Source organism: Rattus norvegicus, chromosome 2 (genome assembly GCF_036323735.1).
Source record: "Rattus norvegicus strain BN/NHsdMcwi chromosome 2, GRCr8, whole genome shotgun sequence".
In the NCBI taxonomy this organism is placed as follows: Eukaryota; Metazoa; Chordata; class Mammalia; order Rodentia; family Muridae; genus Rattus; species Rattus norvegicus.
This window is the reverse complement of record NC_086020.1, coordinates 22,685,995-22,708,653: the sequence shown is the minus strand read 5'-3', so window position 1 is coordinate 22,708,653 and position 22,659 is coordinate 22,685,995. Positions and strand designations below refer to the sequence as shown.

General features: G+C 37.7%; 1 protein-coding gene across 9 annotated transcripts in view; it reads left to right on the top strand.

Moving 5' to 3' along the window:
* The window catches only part of Xrcc4 (X-ray repair cross complementing 4), a 246,424-nt gene extending 224,276 nt beyond the window's left edge, over positions 1 to 22,148 (top strand). For all 9 annotated transcript variants that reach the window (XM_008760636.3, NM_001006999.1, XM_006231751.4 and 6 more), the window contains exon 8: positions 21,605 to 22,148. In XM_008760636.3, coding sequence (XP_008758858.1) covers positions 21,605 to 21,710 — 106 coding nt within the window. In that variant the 3' untranslated portion in view covers positions 21,711 to 22,148. The remainder of the gene's footprint in view (positions 1 to 21,604) is intronic.
* The last annotated feature ends 511 nt before the right edge of the window (positions 22,149 to 22,659 follow it).

The following is a 22,659-nucleotide window of genomic DNA, read 5'->3' as shown; positions in this document are numbered from 1 at the left end:
CTTCAGTAGAGTCAAGGGGGAAAGGGACGTGTGCACGTAAATATCATTTTGAGTGCATGAGACTGATTTCTGCAGTTATTATGTTAGTATCTGCACACAGAAAAACAGTTGTCATTGATTTAGAAGGGCAGATACACAATCGAATTCCATGTGTCGATGCCAGTGGATACTGCCATTGGTGCCTTTGTTTCTCCTGTGTGTTGGGAATTAATCAGAAGACTTGCCTAAGGTGGTGACCTCTTTCATTAGTCATCTTAGGGGTGTAGGATATGTTCATTTTTGAAGACACAGTCTTTTCTGCAACCTAGGCTTAATGGAATTTATGATGTAACTTATTCCTCCCTCCGACTCACTGCAAACCTCCTGCTATAGGCTCTCAAATGCTAAGGTGACAGTCGCAAACCATCATATCCTGGCGAGTGTGGCTCTCAAATGCTAAGATAGCGGTCACAAACCATCATATCCTGGTGAGCATAAGGTTTTTGTCAGTATGTTTACTTTTTAAATTTTTTTTAATCATTTTTTAAAAGTCTCTTTCATAAAAGCAATGTGAATATACTTTACAGACAGAATTATTAAAGGCTCATAAGCTTGATTGCTGTTAGCTTCTATCATAAGTAAAATAGGGCCCTTCTTTTAAGAATATACTTAAGTAATAGTTCAAAGATGCCTTTTTAGCTGGCTGCTGTTTCCTCTTTCTGCTGTAGTCCACAGAAAGAGTCTTCTTCGTGCTCTGGACTGTGTTAATGCCAGCTTGATTCCTTTCTTCCTATAAGCTGCACTCCATGCCTTTATTTCACATATTCTCTATCTTAGATTATCTAAGGTTTTTCTAACAAGTCGTTTCTCATGGAATATTCTTTATTGAACATTCCACTCGAGGAGCTCTTCTTTTTTTTTTTTAATTTCTACGGGATTACATTTCTTTTGGTGTTTGTGCAACTAGTTCTCGCCAGAATGCAGTTTTTATCTGTTTCTTAAACAATATAAAAAGTAATAAAAGCCAAAGGAAGCACATTGAGAGTCCCTGATGATGACAGTAATAACAGCCTTTTAAAATTGCTTTTCTCCATTTCCAGAGAGTTGATAAGGAACCCCTACTGCTATTCCATGGGCATAAACTTCACAATTAACAATATGCTGTTTTAAGTCAGCAGATTCGTAAAATCATTGGTGGCATAAATCTGCATGTTAATCAGGAATGAGCTCATTGCGGTTCAAATTGCTTGAAAACGCTCGTTTGCTTTGTTTCTCCAAGATATAATTGATCTAAACTAAGTCCTGCGCTCCTTAGCTGTACAGTTTTATGAGCTGCGGCACCTTAACAGTCAGATGGGAATTTCCAGCACCACAGACCGTTCGTTTCCACAGACTTATTCGTAATCAGTCAATCCTGTGCTGACCGCCAGCCCTGGAAACCACTGGCCTGATTTCTGTCATAGTGCTTCTGCCTTTTCCAGAATGTTACAAAAAATCATAAATACATAGTCTGCCCAGTCTGATGTTTTCATGTATTCTAGTTCCTTTCAAATCATTCCATAGGGAATTATATCAACATTTTATTATTATTTTAACAAGGACTCCATATGAACAACCATAATTCACTTATGCATTAATATTATGCATTTTACTAGTAAAGTCATTACTATTACAGAGTTCCTGCTATATGCCAGGTACCGTTGTAAATGTTTGAAATTATTTAGATGAAGTAATGCTATAAATTGTACCCTGACATGATGTGACAGTAGTATTACACTTTCAAGATTGAATGCTGCCTCCTCTCTGCTACCTTGAGACCCTGAGGAAATGCCAGGATCTTAAACATCGTAGCAGTGGGATGGCAGTGCTGACAACACTGCTTCCTAGTGCAACTGAAGCGTTCTAGGGCACTGACAGTTCTTGAGTAACTGAGCAAGTAGAGTGGGGGCTGGCCCAGCTACTCAGAAGATAGCAGCTGCTTTCCACCCTCAACTGTTGAGAAACATGAAGTGTGATGTTAGCATCCTCAACTCAAATGTGAGCCGGGCAGATAAAAGCTCTGATTTCCTTTTCGGGTCATCTTATCAATGACAGAGCCAATGTGTTAACACAACTTTATGTGAGGAACGTCATTCTTTTCTATGAATCTTATTAAACTAAATGTGAATCCAGGGCAAGAGAGATGGCTCAGCAGTTAAGAGTGCTTGCCGTTCTCACCAAGGATCATAGTTCAGGTCTCAGCTCAAAACTTCCTTAAATGCCAGCTTAAGAGGACCCAGTATTCTCTTCAAACCTCCATAGTCACTTGCACATCTGCTCATAAAATGAAATAAAAATTAAGTACCAAAATTCATATTTTCAGTGATCATTCTCCTGAAATCAAACTTTTATGTAAATGATAAACACGTAAGTTTTAATGCAAACAAAATAAAACATAAGATTATGGAAACTCTACAAGTTTACAATGAGGTGAAGCCGAAATAGGTGCTTTGGTCTGAGCAATGGACTGTCAAACATGGCATCCTAAAGACGCTGATTGGGCACAGGGGTGGAAGACTGCAGCAGACCCCGGAGTACCCGAGAGACACCCTTTGATTGTCAAGAGAATCAAACATAAACATCTACTGAGGAAATCCACATTTCCTAAGTAACAAATTATCTCAGTGTTGTCAGATTTTTCAGAAAATTAAATGAGCAGCCATTACCAACTCATTCAATAAAACTAACATAGCATTTATTCCAGAAACAGACAGAAGTGTATGTAGGTTACATGTGGAAAATCACAATCCAATATTATTCTAGAATGCTGTAGAAATATTGGATTCTGACCCGGAGTTTCTACCCTGACTTTGACCTTTTAGTTTCTGGATAAAAGATACACCCATAGCCTTTTATATATTTAATAAGCCTTAAACAGTATAGTAACTGGGTAGACAGCTACCTACTATGCTATAAGAATCTACTCTCCTATCGATAACCCTGAGTTATTACTTATTATATGCTGTGTTTTATTTGGGCTGCCCTTAACTCTAATTGGCCAGTCCTCAGGACTATGATTTTATGGCTCACCTAACCCCTGGCAGCTTCTCCTCCTCTCTTTTGCACTTTCTTCTCCTCATGATCCTCCTCCCTAACCCCAAGCCCAGGAAACCTAAAGTCCACCTATGTCTCTTCTGGCCAGCTATTGGCTGGGATCTTTATCAATCAGAAATAACTTGGGGCAAGGCCTGTGTGCAGACTCCCACATCTCTGGGACAACCAGGTCCTGGGAGACTAGCGCATAGTTTAAAAAACCACAAATGATGAAAACAAACTTAACCTAGCAGTTCATTTTTAAGTCATTCAAAGTAAGGGAGAGGAGGAGACTAGGAGGAATGTTAGGTCAGAAGTACAAAGTTTCAGCACAAATGAAACCTAGGAGTCTTGTGGACAATAACAGCATTAGTTTTCATTATAGTGTATCTAGAAATTTGGTAAGATGGGTTAAATATTAGCATTCTCACCACAAAAAAGCAACTCTGATGCCATAGGTATGTTGATTAATATAATTATGGTATTTAATTCACAGAATATATATCAAAGCATACTTTTCTGAAGCCTAAATATATATAACCTTCAGAGTCACCTAAATCTCACTAAATCTGATAAACATGTGCAAACATTGGTTTATTTCAAGTAAGGAAAAATAGTCATTATATATCACATCTATGGCAGGTAGAAGCTACTTGATAAACTAATGATTGAAAGTTCAATGTAATTGATCATTCATGCATAGAAATATCTTTATAAGATTTAGGCTATTCCTGGTTGACCAGTTGACTGTATCTGGAATGAACTACAATCCAGAATTAGAAGGCTCAGCTGTGATCCTGATCTTGAGACTGGGAGATACAAGTTTCTGACATGGATCTTGGCATGGAGATCTTGAGGTATACTGGCTATGAATCCCAGGCAAGGAGATCTCTGAGTTCAAGGTCAGCCTGTGACAAAACAAGTCCGAGATCCAGGGGTGGTGGTACACACATTTAATCTGAGACACGCTTTCTGCTGGACACCTACACAAGGACATTGGAAGAAGGAAGGTTTTTTTCTCTCTCTCTTCTTTGCCTGCTTGCCTTGCGGGACTGAGCCACTACTAGATCCTTGGACTTCCATTTACGGCTGCTGCTGATCATTGTTGCAGAGTTGGACTACAGACTGCAAGTCACCAACCAAATCCCTTATTATATAAAGACTACCCACAAGTTCTGTGACTCGAGAGAACCCTGACTAATTCATAAGACAGATTCACTTAATGTGCTTATACTCCACAGAAAGAAACAAATAAAATGAAACATGTTCATATATAGTGACACCATCAGCAACTCCTTTAGCATTGTAGTAGAGATCCTAGCTAGTACATGGAGAACACAGAAAGAAATAAAACATATCTGTTTAAGGTAAAATGTTTAATATTTATGATTGATATCATGCCTTCCTTCATAGAAAACCCAAAAAATCTATATATGAAAACCCAAAAACATTTTCACAGATTTCATCACTACCTAGCATTAGTAATGAATTGGACAACTCTAAACTTTATGCAACTCTAATGGTGGTGAAAATCAATTAATTCTAACCATTTGACAAAATTTTGTAAAATTAATAAAAATTAAACATTAACCTATACTATGACCCAAAGACTTAAGCTATAAAAAAAAAGAAGTCATGATATATGCATTTCAATTAATTTATACCTAAAGTTCTCTTAGAGGTATTGTTAAAGCAAATGTAATAACAGTAACATAATTTCATGCTACAATATTAGGAAACACTGCACCTAGTGAGACGAGAGATATATTTTCCTAATAAAGAATAAAAGAAGTTATAGAATGCTAGCCATAATATGATTTTGTTTTTATGATGCTCAAATGAAAGGAGCATTTATACTAGAGGTTTAGGAAGAGATATAGACTTGAGAAAATTTTCATCTTTAGGTACAGGAAAGGTTAACATACACTTAAACACACACACTCATGCACACACACACACACACACACACACACACACTGTGTGTGTTTCTCTATCTCTGACTCTCGACTTGTCGATAATGTTATATAATTTGATTTATTGTATTCAGTCTTCCAACTCTTCCCATTTGCATATCCAACCACATCCACCAACTTTGTGGTCTTCTGTTTTAACCCTTCAACAGCGATTTATGCCATACAAGATAATTAGGGATGTACGGTCTCTCACTCGAGCATACTTGACCTACCAGAAACTGGACTATACACAAACCTACCCTTCCTTTTACAGCACCTTACAGTTGTTAATTGCCCCACAGCTGATGGTGGGAATGTGTATCCAACTCCTCTCTCCATGAGTTGTGATGTGGGTATATCCATTGGTCGGATCCAGGCCACAACAATGAATTGATTTTTGTGTCCAGTGCAGAGTAGTAAACCTTGAAATGTTATGCATGCATAACAGATACAACACACTGATTTAAAATATCTGTGTGTAGATGGATAGATAGATAGGTAGATGTAACAAGTATCAAAGGAAAAGAATAACCATCATGAAAGTGGAGGATCATGAGAGTTGCTGGAGGGAAGAAAGGGGGCTATAAGTAATGGTAATCTATTTTATTTAAAACATTGTTGAGATAGATTTTGGTGTGTTGCTTTTAAAAGTCTTCTTGAAACAGAAAATTCCATTAAATAAATATTTTTATTCATCACGTTGTGGTCTTAACACACACAAAAAAGCAAATGACTTATGTAAATAGGCAAACAGGTTTATGAAACACAGAGTAATGGCCCTTACTATTCTATGGGCTCACACTATAAAGTGTGGCTATTTCATGACAGGGTTTACCTAAGCTTGTATAGCTGCACTAAATCCAAATACATATACACATGTGTATACATATACATATATATTCAACATTTAAACTATATGCAGAACTAAAATATTTATAATCGTTGCTACCAACTTTATATTCTGAGATATTCAAAATAAATTGAGATATTAAAAATAAATTTTTCTTAACTTTCATTAATATATAGGTGTGCATTTTGTAGTCTCTAAATGTTTTTATCTGCTCAAGACAAGGTAATATAGTGTAAATTGTGTTGCTGTAACCTTTACTAATAAGAGATGGCAACACATTCCTCCCTCAAAGGCATTTAATTGGAAACACAATCATCACTTACCATGTCACAGATATAATAAAGCAAAAGAGCACAAGCATAGTTATTGCTTGAACATCTCCAAGTAGCGACTTTTAAATTTTCTATGACTTCTGGGTGGACTGTACCATATGGCTTTGTCATAAGCTAACCTGTTACTAATAAAGTAGGACTGATGTGTAATTATGTTTTCAGTGATTCATCTGTGAAACACTCTGGATTATTTTACATGGATACATCTGGTCTACATGTGTACAATGGTTATTCTGTACTGATTGACAACTGTATTCCAATAAAATCCTAGATACACAGATGTGAACACTTGATTTCTTAGAGACAGAACTGAGCATTTATACAGTTTGTACTTTAGCAATTTTTAAATGTAAAAGTTATTCTTATGCATGCACTTCCACACAACACAAAAGTTGCACTGTTACTGAAATATAATGTAAACATTTCATGAAATGTTTCTCTCTCAGTGAGCAGATGTACTGAAGGCACCTTGATCTTTTGGTATTGATTCATAGCACGACATCTGTTTCAGATTGTAAGCTCAAAGAAGGCAGTGACCACATCAATTTTGTATTATGCAGACAACATCCACTAATGCATAATTGTCCTTTGGATGTTTGCTAAGAATTTGTCAGTCAAGAAGGGATGCTAATGACTTTTTTAAAATATTATTTATAATCTGACTGTAAGTACCTTTTGCACTAAAGGGACATTAGCTGTGTATAAATAGTGGTAGTTTGAATTTCATATATTATAGTTAGCAAGATAACACATAACCATGTTGCTCTCAGTAAAATGAGGTTACTATATGTTAAGTGATTTCTTTTGTGAGGGTCAAGAAGCCATAAGAATATCTACAGAATCAACAAATCAGGACTCGTATGGGCTCACTGAGACAGGACCAACAATCAGGGAACGTGCATGGGCCTACCCTGGGCCCTCTGTATATGTTATAGTCGTGTAGCTTGGTGCTTATCTGGGACTCCTAACAGAGAGAGTTTGGGAGGAGTGACTATTTCTTATGCTTTTGCCCTCCTTTGGGATTCTTGTCTTCCTACTGGGTTACCTCATCTAGCCTTAATATGAGGGGAGGTACATAGTCTTATTGCAACTTGATATGCCATCTTTAATTAATATCCCTGGGATGTTGGCCCTGCTCTAAGGGAAATGGATGAGGCATGGTTTAGGGAGGGGTGTTGGGGAGGAGTGGGAGGAGAGGATGGAGGAGAAACTGCTATAAGGGTATAATATATAAGAGAAGACTGAATTTGAAAAAGTCAATAATTTTGAAAAAATATTGAAAAAAAGCTTGAAAAATGTTATATGTATAATTTCAATTATACATTTTCCATGAGTGGTGTCAAACTATCATTGGGCCTATTTGAGCTTAAATATCACTGTGCTAAATACAAAGAATATATTACACTTATTTTTAGCTCACCTGTTCATCTCTATATGATGCTTTTTATAAAGCTCAGAAACTTTGTAAACACTAAGCTATAGAAAAACTGTGTTTCTTATTTCAGAATTAATAACAATTTATTTCATGTATAAAAAAGAAAATTTACCTCTGAAGATGGGCGAATAAGTAAGAAAAACTATCTATCATTACTAAGATGACAGGTTCTGATTCTTCCAGGAAAACAAAAATGAGTAAAACCTATCTGGGGATCTGGCTCAGTGGGTAACCTCTGCTACTCAAAGCCCTGGGTTTGATGTCTGGCACCACAAAACCAAGTATGATGGCATATAGTTGTGATCCTAGCATAGAAGACAGGGACGAAGGAAGGTCAGGAGTTCAAAATCATCCTCAAGTATACAGTGAGTTCAAAACGGCAGAGACCATATTATAGTATATATAAGCAACCCCACAAATTCTACCAGAGAACTCCTACAGCTGATTAAAAAAAAAAAACTTCAACAAAGTAGCTGGATATAAAATTAACTCAAACACATCAGTAATCTTCCTCTACTCAAAAGATAAACAGGCTGAGAAAGAAATTAGGGAAATGGCACCCTTCACAATAGTCACAAATAATATAAAATATCTTCGTGTGACTCTAACCAAGCAAGTGAAAGATCTATATGACAAGAGCTTCATGTCTCTGAAGAAATTGAAGAAGACCTCCGAAGACGGAAATATCTCCCTCCCATGCTCATTGATCGGCCCAACTAACATAGTAAAAATGGCCATCTTACCAAAAGCAATCTACAGATTCAATACAATCACCATCAAAATTCCAACTCAATTCTTCACAGAGATAAAAAAAAAAAGAGTAATTCTCAAATTTATCTAAAATAACAAAAAACCCAAGATAGCAAAAGCCGTTCTCATCAATGAAAGAACTTCTGGGGAATCACCATCCCTGACCTTAAACTGTACTACATAACGAAACTGATTTAAACACACACACACACACACACACACACACACACACACACACACACACACACACACACACACAATGGTATTGGTATAGGAACAGGCAGGTAGATCAATGGACCACACACCTTTGGTCACTTTATCTTTGACAAAGGAACCAAAACCATCCAGTGGAAAGAGATAGCATTTTCAACAAATGGTGCTGGTTCAACTAGCCATTGATGACATGTAGAAAAATGCAAATTGATCCATTCTTATCTCCTTGTACAAAGATCAACTCCAAGTGAATCAAGGACCTCCACATAAAACCAGATACACAAAATCTAATAGAAGAGAGAATAGGAAAGAACCTTGAACACATTGGCATAGGAGAAAATTTCCTGAACAGAACACCAATGACTCATGCTCTAAGATAACAGTTGACAAATGGAACCTCATAAAATAGAAAAGCTTCTGAAAGGCAACAGACACTGTCAATAGATTGACAACCAACAGATTGGGAAAAGATCTTTATCAATCCTACATCCAATAGAGGCCTAATATCCAAAATATAAAAAGAACTCAAGAAGTTAGACTCTAGAGAGCAAAATAACCCTGTTAAAAATGGGGTACAGAGCTAAACAGAGAATTCTCAACTGAGGAATCTCAAATGGCTGAAAAGCAACTAAAGAAATGTTCAAAATCCTTAGTCATCAGGGAAATGCAAATCAAAACAACCCTGAGATTCCACCTCCTGAGTGAGGTAACCTAGTCACAAAAGAACACACATGATGTATACTCACTGATAAATAGGTGTTAGCTCAAAAATCTCAGATTACCCACAATACAGCCCACAGCTATATGGAGTTTAAGAAAAAGAAACACCAAAATATAGATGCTTCAGTCTTACTTAGAAAGGGGATCAAAACAATCACAGGATGTAGAGAGAGGAGGAAGGAACTGGAGAGAGAGGGGAAGGGAAAATAAAAAGAGGGTCAGATAAGGCATTGTAAGGGACAGGAGAGAAGTACAGAGAGTCAGGAAATTTAATAGAAACATGTGGCACTGAGGGATGGGGAACTGGGGGTAGTCACTAAAAAGTCCGAGAGACCAGGGAAGCAAAAGGCTACTAGGCCCAATGGCTATGATTTTAGTAGAAATACCCAACAGAAGAGAGAGCCTGTTAGAGACCACCTCCAGTTCAGAGATGGGGCCACCCACACATCTCAAAATTTTTAACGCAGAAATCTTCCTGCCCAAAAGAAAACAGGGACAAAAAAATGGAACAGACACTGAAGAAAAGGCCAACAAGAGACTGCCCCACCTAGGGATCCATCCCATCTGCAGACATCAGCCTTTCACATTATTACTAATGCCAAGAAGTGCTTGCCCACAGGAGCCTGGTATGACTGTGGAGCCTGGTTCTGCCAGCACCTGACCAATTAAGATGGAAATACAACCAACCATCTGGGGACCCTAGTGTAAGAGCTAGGGGAAAGGCTGAAGGAGCTAAAGGGATTACTACCCCATAGGGAGAACAATATCAACTCACTGGACCACCCAGGACTCCCAGGGACTAAACCACCATCCAAAGAGTATACACGGAAGGAGCCATAGTTTCGGCTACATATGTAGACGAAGATGGCCTTATCTGATAGTAATGGGAGGGGAGTCTCTTGGTCCTGTGGAGACTTGATGCTTCAGCTTAGGGGGACGCTAGAGTAGCTAGGTGGGAGTGGGTGGAGGAGCACTCTCATAGAGGCAAAGAGGAGGGAGAGGAGGGAGGATGGGAGATGGAATGGGGGGGGTTGTGGATAGGTAACCAGGAAGGAAGATATTATTTGAAGTATAAGCTAATAAAATGATTAAAAAAACTTAACTCAGGAATGATGTGTGCAAGGTCTACGTAATGTCATCGTGACTACAGTTTGGAAGACAGGCTAAGAAAGAGCAGTAGTCATCAAAGAGAAACTGAACGGCATTTAGAATCACCTTCTACCATTAGTCATGTGCAGTCTTTTACTAAGTACTGTTCCCACTTCCCCAAGACTAAGTCCTTCTTTCCGGGTTCATACGAAGTGTCCTACTGGTTGTTCCCATCAGCTATAGCTCTGTGCAACTCACATCTTTCTATGGTAATAAGTCCTCATATCAAAACAGAACTCTGCTGAAATCATTTCATTTCCAAGTTATAAAAATCATAAGTGGTATTTTCATAAGCTCTACTTCCCTGTAACATACCTTGAAGAACCTTGGAAATAGAGAGTTGCAGTCAGTCTTTCTGATTAAAAATAGACTTTTTCCATAGAAACATTACCCCTAAAATGAGTCTAACCAAAGTGTTCATTGAAATAGTTATTTTATAGTTAATTTATATTAGTATTTAAATTGTTTATGTTTTACTGTTAATCAGGAATAACGTTGGAAACATAAGAATGGATCAGCATGTTAAAGAGATTGTTGCATAACCCTCATGACCCATGTTCAATTCATGCAGTCCTGGTCAAAGGGGAAACCCACCTCCAAAAATGTCATCTCACATGTGTTATGGCACACACACACACACACACACACACACAGTGCATACATACTAATAATAAAAACCTGATTTAAAAAGAATCAATTTTACTTTTAAGATACTTCATGTAAAGGAATAAGTATAATGTTATTAAAAGTGAATATGCAGACCTGCCATTTTTAAAAGATAATGTTCAATAAATTGTTAAGAGAAAGTATTATATAAAATGTTATAGTACAAGTCAATATAGATATAGTATGAATATAGTGTGTGTATAGATATAGCTATGGTTTTAAGGGAAATACACTAAGGTGACAGAATATGATGAGTAATTCCTTCTTTAAGGTTTTGAAAGTCTTTGTGCTAGATACCAACAGAAAAAGCAAATGTAGTTCATATTGGATTAGAATTTCTGGTTTGAACTTCTAGTCCTCTTACAATACTAGGAAACACAGTATTTATGCCAAACATTGGATTATTATTTTCATCATAAAAGGTATTTATGAGTAAACACAAATCAAACAAGGCAGGACATAACACAGCAAGGTCAGCGCTGTGGCTTTGGACAGAACCTGGGAGTCTAAGTGTCCTGAGAATACAGTAAGAGAGCTGGGGCCCAGAAGAGATGGGCAAAGGGAGAAATGACTTATCAAACATCACGAAAAGTTTAGATATTTGCTTTCAGTTTGTCTGGAGAGAAGGCTCTAAAAATAATATATTAGTATAGTAAAGTAGATTTAGAATGCACATACAAATCCCCGATAAATATTCAGTGGACTGTTATATCAGTTAACTCTATTTTGTTTTAAAGTTGCTTAAACCTACAAAAATTTTTATTACTCTTATGAATAACAACTGCTGTGAATCAATAACAGTTAAGTATTTCCTCTGGGGTCATTGTGAGATTATTTACATTGCTATCTGTGTTATTTCTGTATCTTCAAATACAGAGAGACCTTCCCTAAAGAGAGAAATGTCCATAGAGTATATATTCCAGGCTTAAATGAGTATTAAACCTTACATATCAATATTTCCCACCTATGTCACTATCAGCTGTTTAAATACACTTGGTCAGCTCGATGGTAAGTTTTTCAAAGGGACAATATTTTGTTTTAATCTTTTATATCAAGGGCTTTCATGCTGCCTGCAACTTTAAAATGCTGAGGTAAGGAATGAATGAAAAGCACACTCCAGTGTCTGGGCTGTTAGTAAAGTGCTTGTGAGTACTTCTCTCTAATAATCCAGTTATATCCTAGGCCAAAAATTCTTTGTGGTTTTTATATGATTTTTGAAAAATATATCTAGAGTTTAAAACAAATTTTATGGAGACAAGGGGAAACGGGGAATTTTTTGAGTTCTATATCTTCTAAAAATAGAAAACCACACCTAGACCCTGGTTCCTGCTATAGTGAAATTTCAGCTATTGTGAGTGATTCTTTAAGGGGGTTTGTAGTTTGTTACAAATTGCCCAGCTTTAAAGAAGTTTTTAGTGGTAGAATGGGAACTATCAAACATCCTTTTTCTTTCGTAATGACAAACAAATCTTCTGTAATAGAAAACCAAGAACTTTACTTTAGAAGGTCACTTGAAGGAATTAAGTATATTTTCTGTAGAATAGCTTATTGGGAGAAATTTGGAGTTATATGCACATTTAAAGATAATTATGATCAGACTAGAGAACCCAGATGAGTATTTTCCATGGATGTTTATAGCATCCAGTTTTTATGGAGTAAATATCTATGTGAATTTCCTAATTCCAAGTAAGTGTTATGTTTTCTTGCTTTAATTTTTTTTAATTTTTCCTGATTGGTTCTGTTTCTTTATTGATCCTTGAGAGACTGAGCTGATAATGCCCTCTTGACAAGACAGAGATGGGGAACCGTTTTTATTTCTTCTTTGACTTGTTTTTCAGTAGCCAACTAAAAGACACTTATGTTCACCAACACTCCAAAGGATTTAACAATAATAAGGAACAATAATTTAATTAAGCATTAAAAGAGAAAATTCAATATTCTAGGATCTTGGGATGGATGGGTTCTGAGAATACGAGCCTAGAAACTGACTGCCATTTATTTTTCTATTGAGAACACAGCCACAAAGATTGAAAGGCCATTCATTTAGTCGCAACTTGTATCTTTCAAACATGCCAATAAAATGGACTGAGAGCAGTTATGGGAACTTTAAACACATAAACCCTAAAACTACTTAGAAAAGTAATTGTGTAATCTCATAATTTAATGTAAGAAAACTTCTGGACAGCCTTAGTCATTGATTCTGGTTCCATTGATCTCTAGAGAAGACCCAAAATGTATTTCTTGTGATTTTTGAGGTCACCTTGCATGGATATTGAAGACACCATTTCACCCAGTCCAGGCTTAGCTCAGTCCTTCAGCTCCGAGCTTTACATAGCCTGGTCTTACTCCTCCTGCTCTCAGCAGCTTTCCTGAAATATATTTAGCCTGAAAGTTTGGAACAACAACTGAGCCCTAACAAAGTGAATGGTGGAATGACAGCAGAAAATACTCCACTCTAAAGTGACCAAATTCTTAATTTCTGTACTCTGAAAATGTGTTTGACCACATAGAAGCAAGAGCTGTTTACAGGTAAACTGAGGTAAATAGGCTAGCTTTGTGATAGCACAGACGTAATACTGGACTACCTGGGTGTGTCCAGTGTAATCCCCAAGTAGTTGAATTGGGAGAAAAAGTGACAGCAAAGGACTACCGTGGTCCTCCTTGTAAGTGGGAGACATTTCTAGAAGCTGAAGGGTATGGGAAACAGTTTTTTCTCCACTAGACCCTCTGAAGGAGAGCACATCCAGCCAGCACCATGATTTTACCCAGGCTCCTAACTGCGAGATGATGGAGTTGGTTCTAAGGTGCTATATTGTGTGGATCATAGCATCAGCCATAGGAGCTAAAGCAGCTCCTTCTTGACTGTGGGGAAGCTATCCTTGGCCCTAGGTTCATGAGAAAGTGTTACCCTCTAAGACCATCAGACCATCCAGTTTCCTCTGCTCCAGCACCAGACTTGGCTGAACGTGGAGTTCATTTACTGTATTTCCATTTCCTTTCATTAAAGTACTAAATTCTGGAGTTCAAATCATAGATTGTATCCTAAGGGAATCAAGTTAATGTTGACTGTTCAGAGAACAGTGGTTTCTTGTAATGTTAATGGTTGAGTTGTACGAGAAAGTACCCAAAGCCTGGCTCACTTGGAAAGCCTAGTAAACAAGTTCCTTATTTTTTTTCCTTAAAACCTTTCAGAAATACAGTCGTTGTGTACATTTTTTCTTAATATACAAGAAGTTTGGGAGAATATCTAGTAGAAGTCATCTGCGTTTCCCAGTCAGACATCTACTATCTCTAGCCATTGCAGATCTAGATTGTTCTAAAACACGGCAGTTTCAATTACTGTTCTAGACATGTAAGCACATGGGTATGTGCTCATGGGCACATATATTTGTGTGAATACATCTATATGCACATATACAGATAACTTAGTTTTCTACATATATTATTCTGTACTTTGCTGTCATCTTGCTTAAAATTTGACTTCAGAATGATTTTTATGTCTTATATACTATTCCCATGAAATAATTGGAGGAGTTAGTGAAGGAAAAACATTTCCAAACATTTCCACCACAGGTGTGGTACAGCACCATTGGCTTTAGAGCGAGAACAGCGTCACCTACCATCCCGTCCTTGCAGCCTGACTGCTAATTACCACCATCTCTGCTGTGTGGTGGGCGGCTGGTTCAATGTTAGTGAGCTTCCTCCTCGGTATGTCTACCTCATTCATTTAGTCATTGGTCATTGTTAATACATGCAAGCGTTGGAATATTTGTGTGCGGAACACAGTGCCAGGTAAAATAAGACAGAGCCCTCCTGGAGGGATCTATGTGTAGTTCACTAAGCAGCACTAGCAAACACCGCCTGTGCCAATTCCAACAACTGCAGCTCTTCACAAGTGCTTTGTAAAGCATGTGTCAGCTTGTCCATGGCTTATCTGATTGGTCCCGAGAACAGTGTTATTTATCCAAATAAGTTTATTCGTTTATTTTTACGAAATTTCTGTATAGGTGCTTCCATTCATAGGGATTATAAGGGTGTGGTTATCTCAAGGTTGGTTTTAAGCCTGAGTTGATATGCAGAATGCAAAGCACAACTTTGTGGAGTTGGTTCTCTCCATCTACCTCTACAATGGGTCGCAGGGATGGAGCTCAGAGTTTTGTGACCATGCTGGGTACCTGCTGAGCCAGCTCCTTAATCCCCAATCATCTTACTTTCAAATCTGTTAGATACTTTACAGGAAGTTTCTAGAGTTGTCCTTTTACAATGTTTATAAATCATTAAATGCATTATAGGGTTAAATATGACTACTTTTATTATCTTCTTGTTTTATTAAGCATATATGTCATAGGTCATCTATGTGCTCTGGCTCGTGTTTAAAGAGCAGGGCCATAAGGAAATAACTCATGCGTTTCTCTTGCTTGCCACTTTGGTTGCCAGGAGAATCCGCCTCGCCTCCCTCACTTTCTCAGCCAGTGAATGACGTCTAGACCTGTGAATTCCAGACAGTGTGCGCCTCTGCTGTTACTGCATCCTGCTGACTTCAGTGTTAGTTTGTTTAGGAAAAGCCTTGGTTTTATAAGGTCAGCTCCAATTTGGTCAGCTCTTTTTCCCATCCTAACATCTGATATATTTCAAAGTACTTATTTCTAGTTTGAAAGCTAACTAGCAACTTGGAGATTTCAAATCTTTAAGTTCATTATTTAAATATTTTGTTTAAATGATAGTCATACAGTTGAGTAGATAATTTATAAATTTTCTTGTAAAATTCATGAAAGGAACTCTGCTAAAATTGTTTGATAGTTGTCTGGTTGCTTAATCGCAGTGGAAATCTCATGTTTTGAATCAATTTTGCTGTTTTGTGTAGGGTTTTTCTTTGTTTTCTGTGGGATTGATTTTAGTCTTCCACATAAAAACTTGAGTTGATTTATCCTAAATTTAAACCATTAGATATTTGGCTTATCTTTTGTTTTGCTTTTAAGATATACTCTTGATATATAGCTGCAAGCTAGCCCAGGCTCACATCAAACATGTAATCCTGCTGCCTCAACCTCACATTTGCTAGCATTACTGACAAACCCCAGCAGTTCTTCACAATGTGTGGGGGGCTTTACTTTTACTTCATTTATTTCTGTGTATGCTGTGCATATGGGAGGCTAGGACTGGAAGGAGGGAGGGGCTGCAGTAGGACATAAAGAGACGAAATACATAAATTAATAGAGGGAAAAACCAAAGTTTAACTGTGTGGACTTTTTTAACATAAGCAGAACATTTGCCTCCAGCTGCCCTGCTGAGATGGCTGGGTGATGGTTCAGCCCTTGAATCTATGACAGCTGCAATCTGGTAGTTTAATACCTCTTCCTTCGTGAGAAAAAACATTGACTGTTTTCTCTTCTTATGATAAATTTCTTCTCTATGATAAATCTTAAGCATAACAGTATCCTTCCAGATTATTCTTCTCAGCACCAGATAATTAATAATGGTGAAATAATTTACCTAAAGTAGAAGCTTCAGCCGGCGGTATGACAGAGAGAGCCAGAACTTGGCAAAAGTGGCAACAGCTCAAGCTGCTGTCTTGAGTCACTCCTCTGTCTCCTGCTCATTTCTCTGCCTGGCTTGTAGTCTTCATTTTCCAGACCAACTCATTTCCTCTTTGATAGGCATTTTGGATATCTCTTCACCTTCCCCAGTTGCTGTAGTGACAAGTGAGGGTACAATGAAGCCCTGTCTCCATCTGCTGAAGATGTCTGCTGAGTGCTCTGTTCCTATGTAACCCTGCCCCAACACCCTCCCTGCAGGCACATGTCCTGCTGGCGCTGTAGCGCTCCTCACATTAACTAAGCTCTCTAACCTAGCACCAAAGCTCCTGGTGTTGCCTGTGAGTAACAACAACCAAGCTGTAAGGTGTAGACCTCTGAAAAGATTGTCATAGAAATAGCAGATAGAATAAACATCCACAATATATACAGATAAATGTTGTATATGGACATGTGTGTGCACGTAACACATTCACACATGTACCATTGTTCAAAGATCAGTTGATTTTTGTGATTTTGTAATTCTGACTTTTGAGATTAGTTTTGTGTTTTTAACTTTGAGATAGAGTCACTCAGTAGTGTGCATTCTTGTGCCTTGTTCTACCACTCAACATTTCATTTGTGCATGTGTGTAATTGTATAGGATTGTACTGTGTGAAAGTTGAGTAATCGTTGCTCCATTTTCCTGTTGAGAACCATTCAGATAATTTTTAGTTTTCACTATTATAAACTACACATCTATGATTTTTATACACACACACAATTTCTTAATATATAGATATACAAATGTTTTCCTGGTGTATCTATCTACTGGTAAATTGCTGACTCACAGGTAGGGACATGTTCTCATCTTGGGCAGATATTGACAAGTTGTTTTCTGAAAAAATTTCAAATGTTGAGTATCTTAATAACAATATTTTATCTAGTTATTTCACATCCCCTTTTGTTGATTTATGAAAATTTTCACAATGATTTTAATGTACACATAGAATTTGGGTGATCCCAAATAATCATCTCCTGACCTTCGCCTCTGAATTCTCCTTGTGGAAGACTCGTCTTATAGTAAACTCTCTGAAATCTACCTGAATCCTAAAACTTAATATAAACTTATAGTTCTTTGTAATGTAACAATTCATTCTCTGTGAGAAAATTATAAGATTCTTGAGCCATCTCTAAAATGTTAGGATTAGAAAACACACTTGCAAGCATTATAAGGAAAAGGTGACTGAATGCTTTCTAAAAACCAGACTCACACTTTTTCCGTTTTTTCTTTCTTTTTAAGATTATAATATAATATACCATTCCTCCCTTCCTTTCTTCTCTCTAGGCCTTACACATACCCCTTCTTTCGCTCTTTGAAATGCATAACTCTTTCATTGCATTGTTCTATATGCATATATTATATAAGTGTCAGTTCCCAAACAAGTCTGAGCACTGTACCTACCATGCACATCTTCAGGCCCACTGTTACCATGGGACAACCAATCGATGTGCTCATGTGCTCTTCCCTAAGAAAGACTGCTTCTCCTGTTGTCAGCATTCCTTAGCTGAGTGTCCTGTCCCTCCTGGGTTCCCCTGACCACTGTAGCACCCTGTTGGTGTGTCCTTGTTCAGCTCCTGTTTAGCAGCCATGTTGTTGAGAATCTGTGGGTGTGGCTTCTGACATTACTAGGAAATGCATTCTCATAGCCCTTAGACTCTTCGCCCCCTCTTCCGTAGTGTCCCCTGAGCCTTTCTTGGTGTTGTTTGATAGATGTGTCCTTGGGGTTGGCTCCACAACACTGCTTTTAGATTGGTTGTGATTTTCTGTGCTTTAATACAACAGCATAATTCTTGACTACCTTCTAAACATCTAACCTTAAGCCCACAGGTAAGTGTACTCTTCATGCCTCATCAGGGAAACTTTGTAACAAACAGGTATCATGTTTTATATTCTATATAACACTTCCTTAACACAGTGAGATGTTCATAGAACATACATAATAAATATTGATTGAATCACTGCAGACTCATATTGGAAGGTAGGTGTCTCTGTCTCCTAAGTGCTGAAATTGAGACTGTGTGCCAACAGTGCCAGGCCTGATGGCAATGACAACTGTAATCAACTCAGCTAATTACCAGCTGACTGACAGTTAGTGCATCCAAATTAAAATGAATGAAGGTTTATGTGTAACCTTTTCAACATGTAAAGATACCTCAAACATATTGTATTAGGCAGATATCATGTGGCAAAATTATACATGTAAAAAATAATCTCACCTTTAAAAAATGTTCAAATGTAAAATACAAAATCGTCATTTTAGTTCTTTCAGCTTTCTGTAATTTACAAAAAATCTTTGAAATATTCACCACTTATAAAACAGATAAACTTTTCTTTGGTCGTGAACAATTGTAAACTTTTTCTGTTGATACGTGCATGTGAGACCTGAGAACAATGTGTTCCTGTTGTGACACAGTTCTCACAGCACCCATCCTGGCTCAGGACACCGACACATGGCAAATCTGCTGTTTAAGCACCGGGCTTTAGACAGACAGCAGGAGTTGGGGTAGCACCCAGAGTGTTTCTTTCTGTCTTGTCACTTCAGAGTAACCCTTTTGTCTTCTGCTGATTTTTTTTAAATCAAAATGATAGACTTCTTTCATCGAACATTATTCAATCCTCTATTTTGCTCAAGAGAGTTAAAACCAACTAAGACATCTCAGACAAGAGAACAAAATGTGTGTGTGGATGGGTGTGTGTGTGTGTGTGTGTGTGTGTGTGTGTGTGTGTCAGTGTGTGTATTTGTGTGTCTGTGTGTGTATACGTATGTGTATGTGTGTGTGCGTGTCCATGTATCTATGTCTGTGTATGTATTCATGTGTGTGTATCTGTGTGTGTGTGTGTGCTATTTATATAGTATCATCTTTTTCCTTTTATGAAATATATTTTAGGTACTTGTTTATATGCTATAATAGTTAAATCAGCATTTAGTATTAATTTCCCGAGAGTTTTACTTGTCATCTTGATAAAGTATTAACACCTAGCACCTTAGCATAATCAGGTTGTCTGGAGTAAGATTGACACATCCCAGGTTGGGGGTAGCCAGTCACAGTTAATTGTGTATAGTCAAGAGGTCAAGGAGAACTGGATGATGAATTCATTTTTAATGATCTGTGCAACTAAAAGTAGGTGCTTGGATTTTCACACATTCACACATAGCTGATATTTCTAGGTTTCCTTTGGTTATTCTTTATTCTGCTACTACTAGGAGACCTTAAGACTTTATACTTTGTTTGATATTTAGCCACTGATAAGAACAGCTTCTGCATGCCTTCCAGTAATTCACAAGCATTGTCATTTGCATCACCTAGTTTAATCCTCACTTCACCCCTGAGTCACATGATAGGTCACTTTTACAAGTAAGAGAGCTGAAGTCCCTGGACTGCCTAGCGCCACACCACCAACTCACAGCCAAGCATCCTGACTTCCATTCAGCCTTGTGTTCTTTCTGCTGCTGTAAGCAAAGCCATGGCTTTGAAACTAGAAACATAGGGATACTTCTGTAGTGGACCGATTTCATCTAATCACATCTCCCCGTGAAGCCACCCCTACTTGTTAGTGTTTAGTAATATTTTGGGGCTCCATGGGGAACCACTGACAGTGTTTATTCAAAGTCAAAAAGTAATGTCTGGAAGCTGCACCTTTGGCTGAGCTCTGAAATCCTTCAGTTTAGGCTTCACCTAGGGAACAAGGCTGTTGTCCTGGATTTCAGAACTGCACTTGTGTGTACAGGCCAGCTCCAGTGAGGCAATCTAAATAGAATTCATCTATCTAAATAGAATTCAGTTTGATCTGTGTTTATTTGTAGACCCAGTAAAGGGTATGTGCCAGGATAGTTCATCCTCATCTGCCATGCATATGGAGACCTTATTAACTACACACAGGAAATGAACTGATCAGCTGACCACTAGGAGACTCATGTGATCAGAGAGTCCAGCAGCTGAGAGACAATATAAACATGAATGGGTAAAACAAGTACAGAGGCCCATAGCAGGACAACATGCAAAATTGTCTTGCTATGAGGGAACTCAGAACCCTCAACCCTAAACAAGATGCTTCCACCAAAAACCCCACTGAGAGTTCAGCCCAGCAGAACAGGAGGTGGCAAGACCTTAAGAGGCAGAAGGGCTGGAAGACACGAAGGAGGCAAAGCCCTCTAAACCAGCACTGTGGATGCACACATGGACTCACATGGATTGCAGCAGTGTGCACAGGGCCGGCATGGGTCTGCACCAGATGGGGTTCTAGATTTGAAAGGAGAAGTGGACACACACCCCGGCCCTAACCCAGAAGCTCTCTCTAATTGAAAACCAATTGCAAATGAAAATATAGTTTTCTCCATGGACTCTCACTTGGCCCAGCAGTAAATAGCCATGAGAAAATGTACTCCACAGTGTCTTTGAAGGTCCAGCTCATCGTTGCTGTTATTTAATTCTATTTTACCATGTTTGTTTGTTTGTTTATATCTCTTTGTACCCTGCAGATTATTTGCATATATATATATATATGTATATATATATATATATATATATATATATATATATATATATATATATATATATATATATATGGGCTTCAAAGTTAGTGTTTTTATAGGAGTCCTGAGTGTGCGGATGCATGGGTCTGTTTCTTGTGCCTTCTCTTGGGCTCTTTTCCTTTAGTTTGTTTTGTCCTATTCGATGGATTTGTTTTTGTTCTATCTTCCATTATTTTATTATGATTCCTTAGAAACCTGTTTGTTTTCTAATGACCTAGAGAAAGGTGGTGGATCTGGATGTCAGGGGAAGAGGGGAGGAGAAATTGTAATCAGGATATATTATGTAAGAAAAAGAATCTATTTTTAATAAAATGAAAATAAAAATTAGAATTAAAAAAACCTGAAAGATAACCCCGGATTTTCTTTCTACTGTAGGCTTGGCTCTTCACCGCCTCAGACCTTGAAAGAGGAGGGCACCTCTGCTGCAAAGATGTCCTTAGAAACCCTGAGAAACAGCAGCCCAGAAGACCTCTTTGACTAGATAGAAACCCTAGAAGACAACGGTGGTGTTCAATAAACTACACTCTTTACCCAGTTCCGTTGGATGAAAAGACAGGCTTTCACCTTAGCGGCCATGGTTACTGTGTCTTGCACCTTCACTCTATGTACCCAATGGATTACACAGTATGTGACCATCAGACTGCATGACAGAGGGACACGTTTCTCCCCTTCTAGTTCCATTGTTTGTTAAGTATGAATTTTGTGGCAAAGTGTACATTATCGTATTTGTTTACACATCATTGTAACTTTCTAATGACTCTTGGAAGATTTTGGAAATATAGCAAAGAAAAACTTTAATTCTTTTTTATTTCACTTTAAATTATTTTTTGAACATTTGTGATGTGACACATATAAAATACATCTTTATCTTATATATAAACAATCTGATGGTTAATAAAAGTTTGTGTTCTTAAAGGAATTATTCAACTGAACTTTTTCTTTACCATAGTAACTTGACTTTCTAAAGTGCTTACTATTAGGCATCCTAATAGTGTTCGAGTGATGATGGCCCCACACCCATGCACACACTGGCAGTACTAGCTGGTTCTAGTAGGTTATTTAAAAATAGAAATAACTTTGGGAAGAGAACATATTGAAGAGTATGTGGAAGGAATTAGGGAGAAATCAGAAGACATTTTGTACTTTATGTATATATGAACCTCTCAAGAAAAAAAGAAAGAAAAGCAAATGTTTGCATATATAAATGTAACCATTTGGAGGACAAAAAAAGACCCCAATAACATTTTAGGCCCTTCTCGAAGGCAACGACTGTGCCTCATCTGTCACCTTTAAAAGTTGGTGCTTTGCTTTTTCTATTCCCCCTTCTGTTCCTGACCCAGTCCTGTCGGTTCCTTCCAGCTAAGATTGATTTCCTCCTACCAAAATCATGATGGACACTATGTTGGCACATGCGGAATTTGGTCCATTCT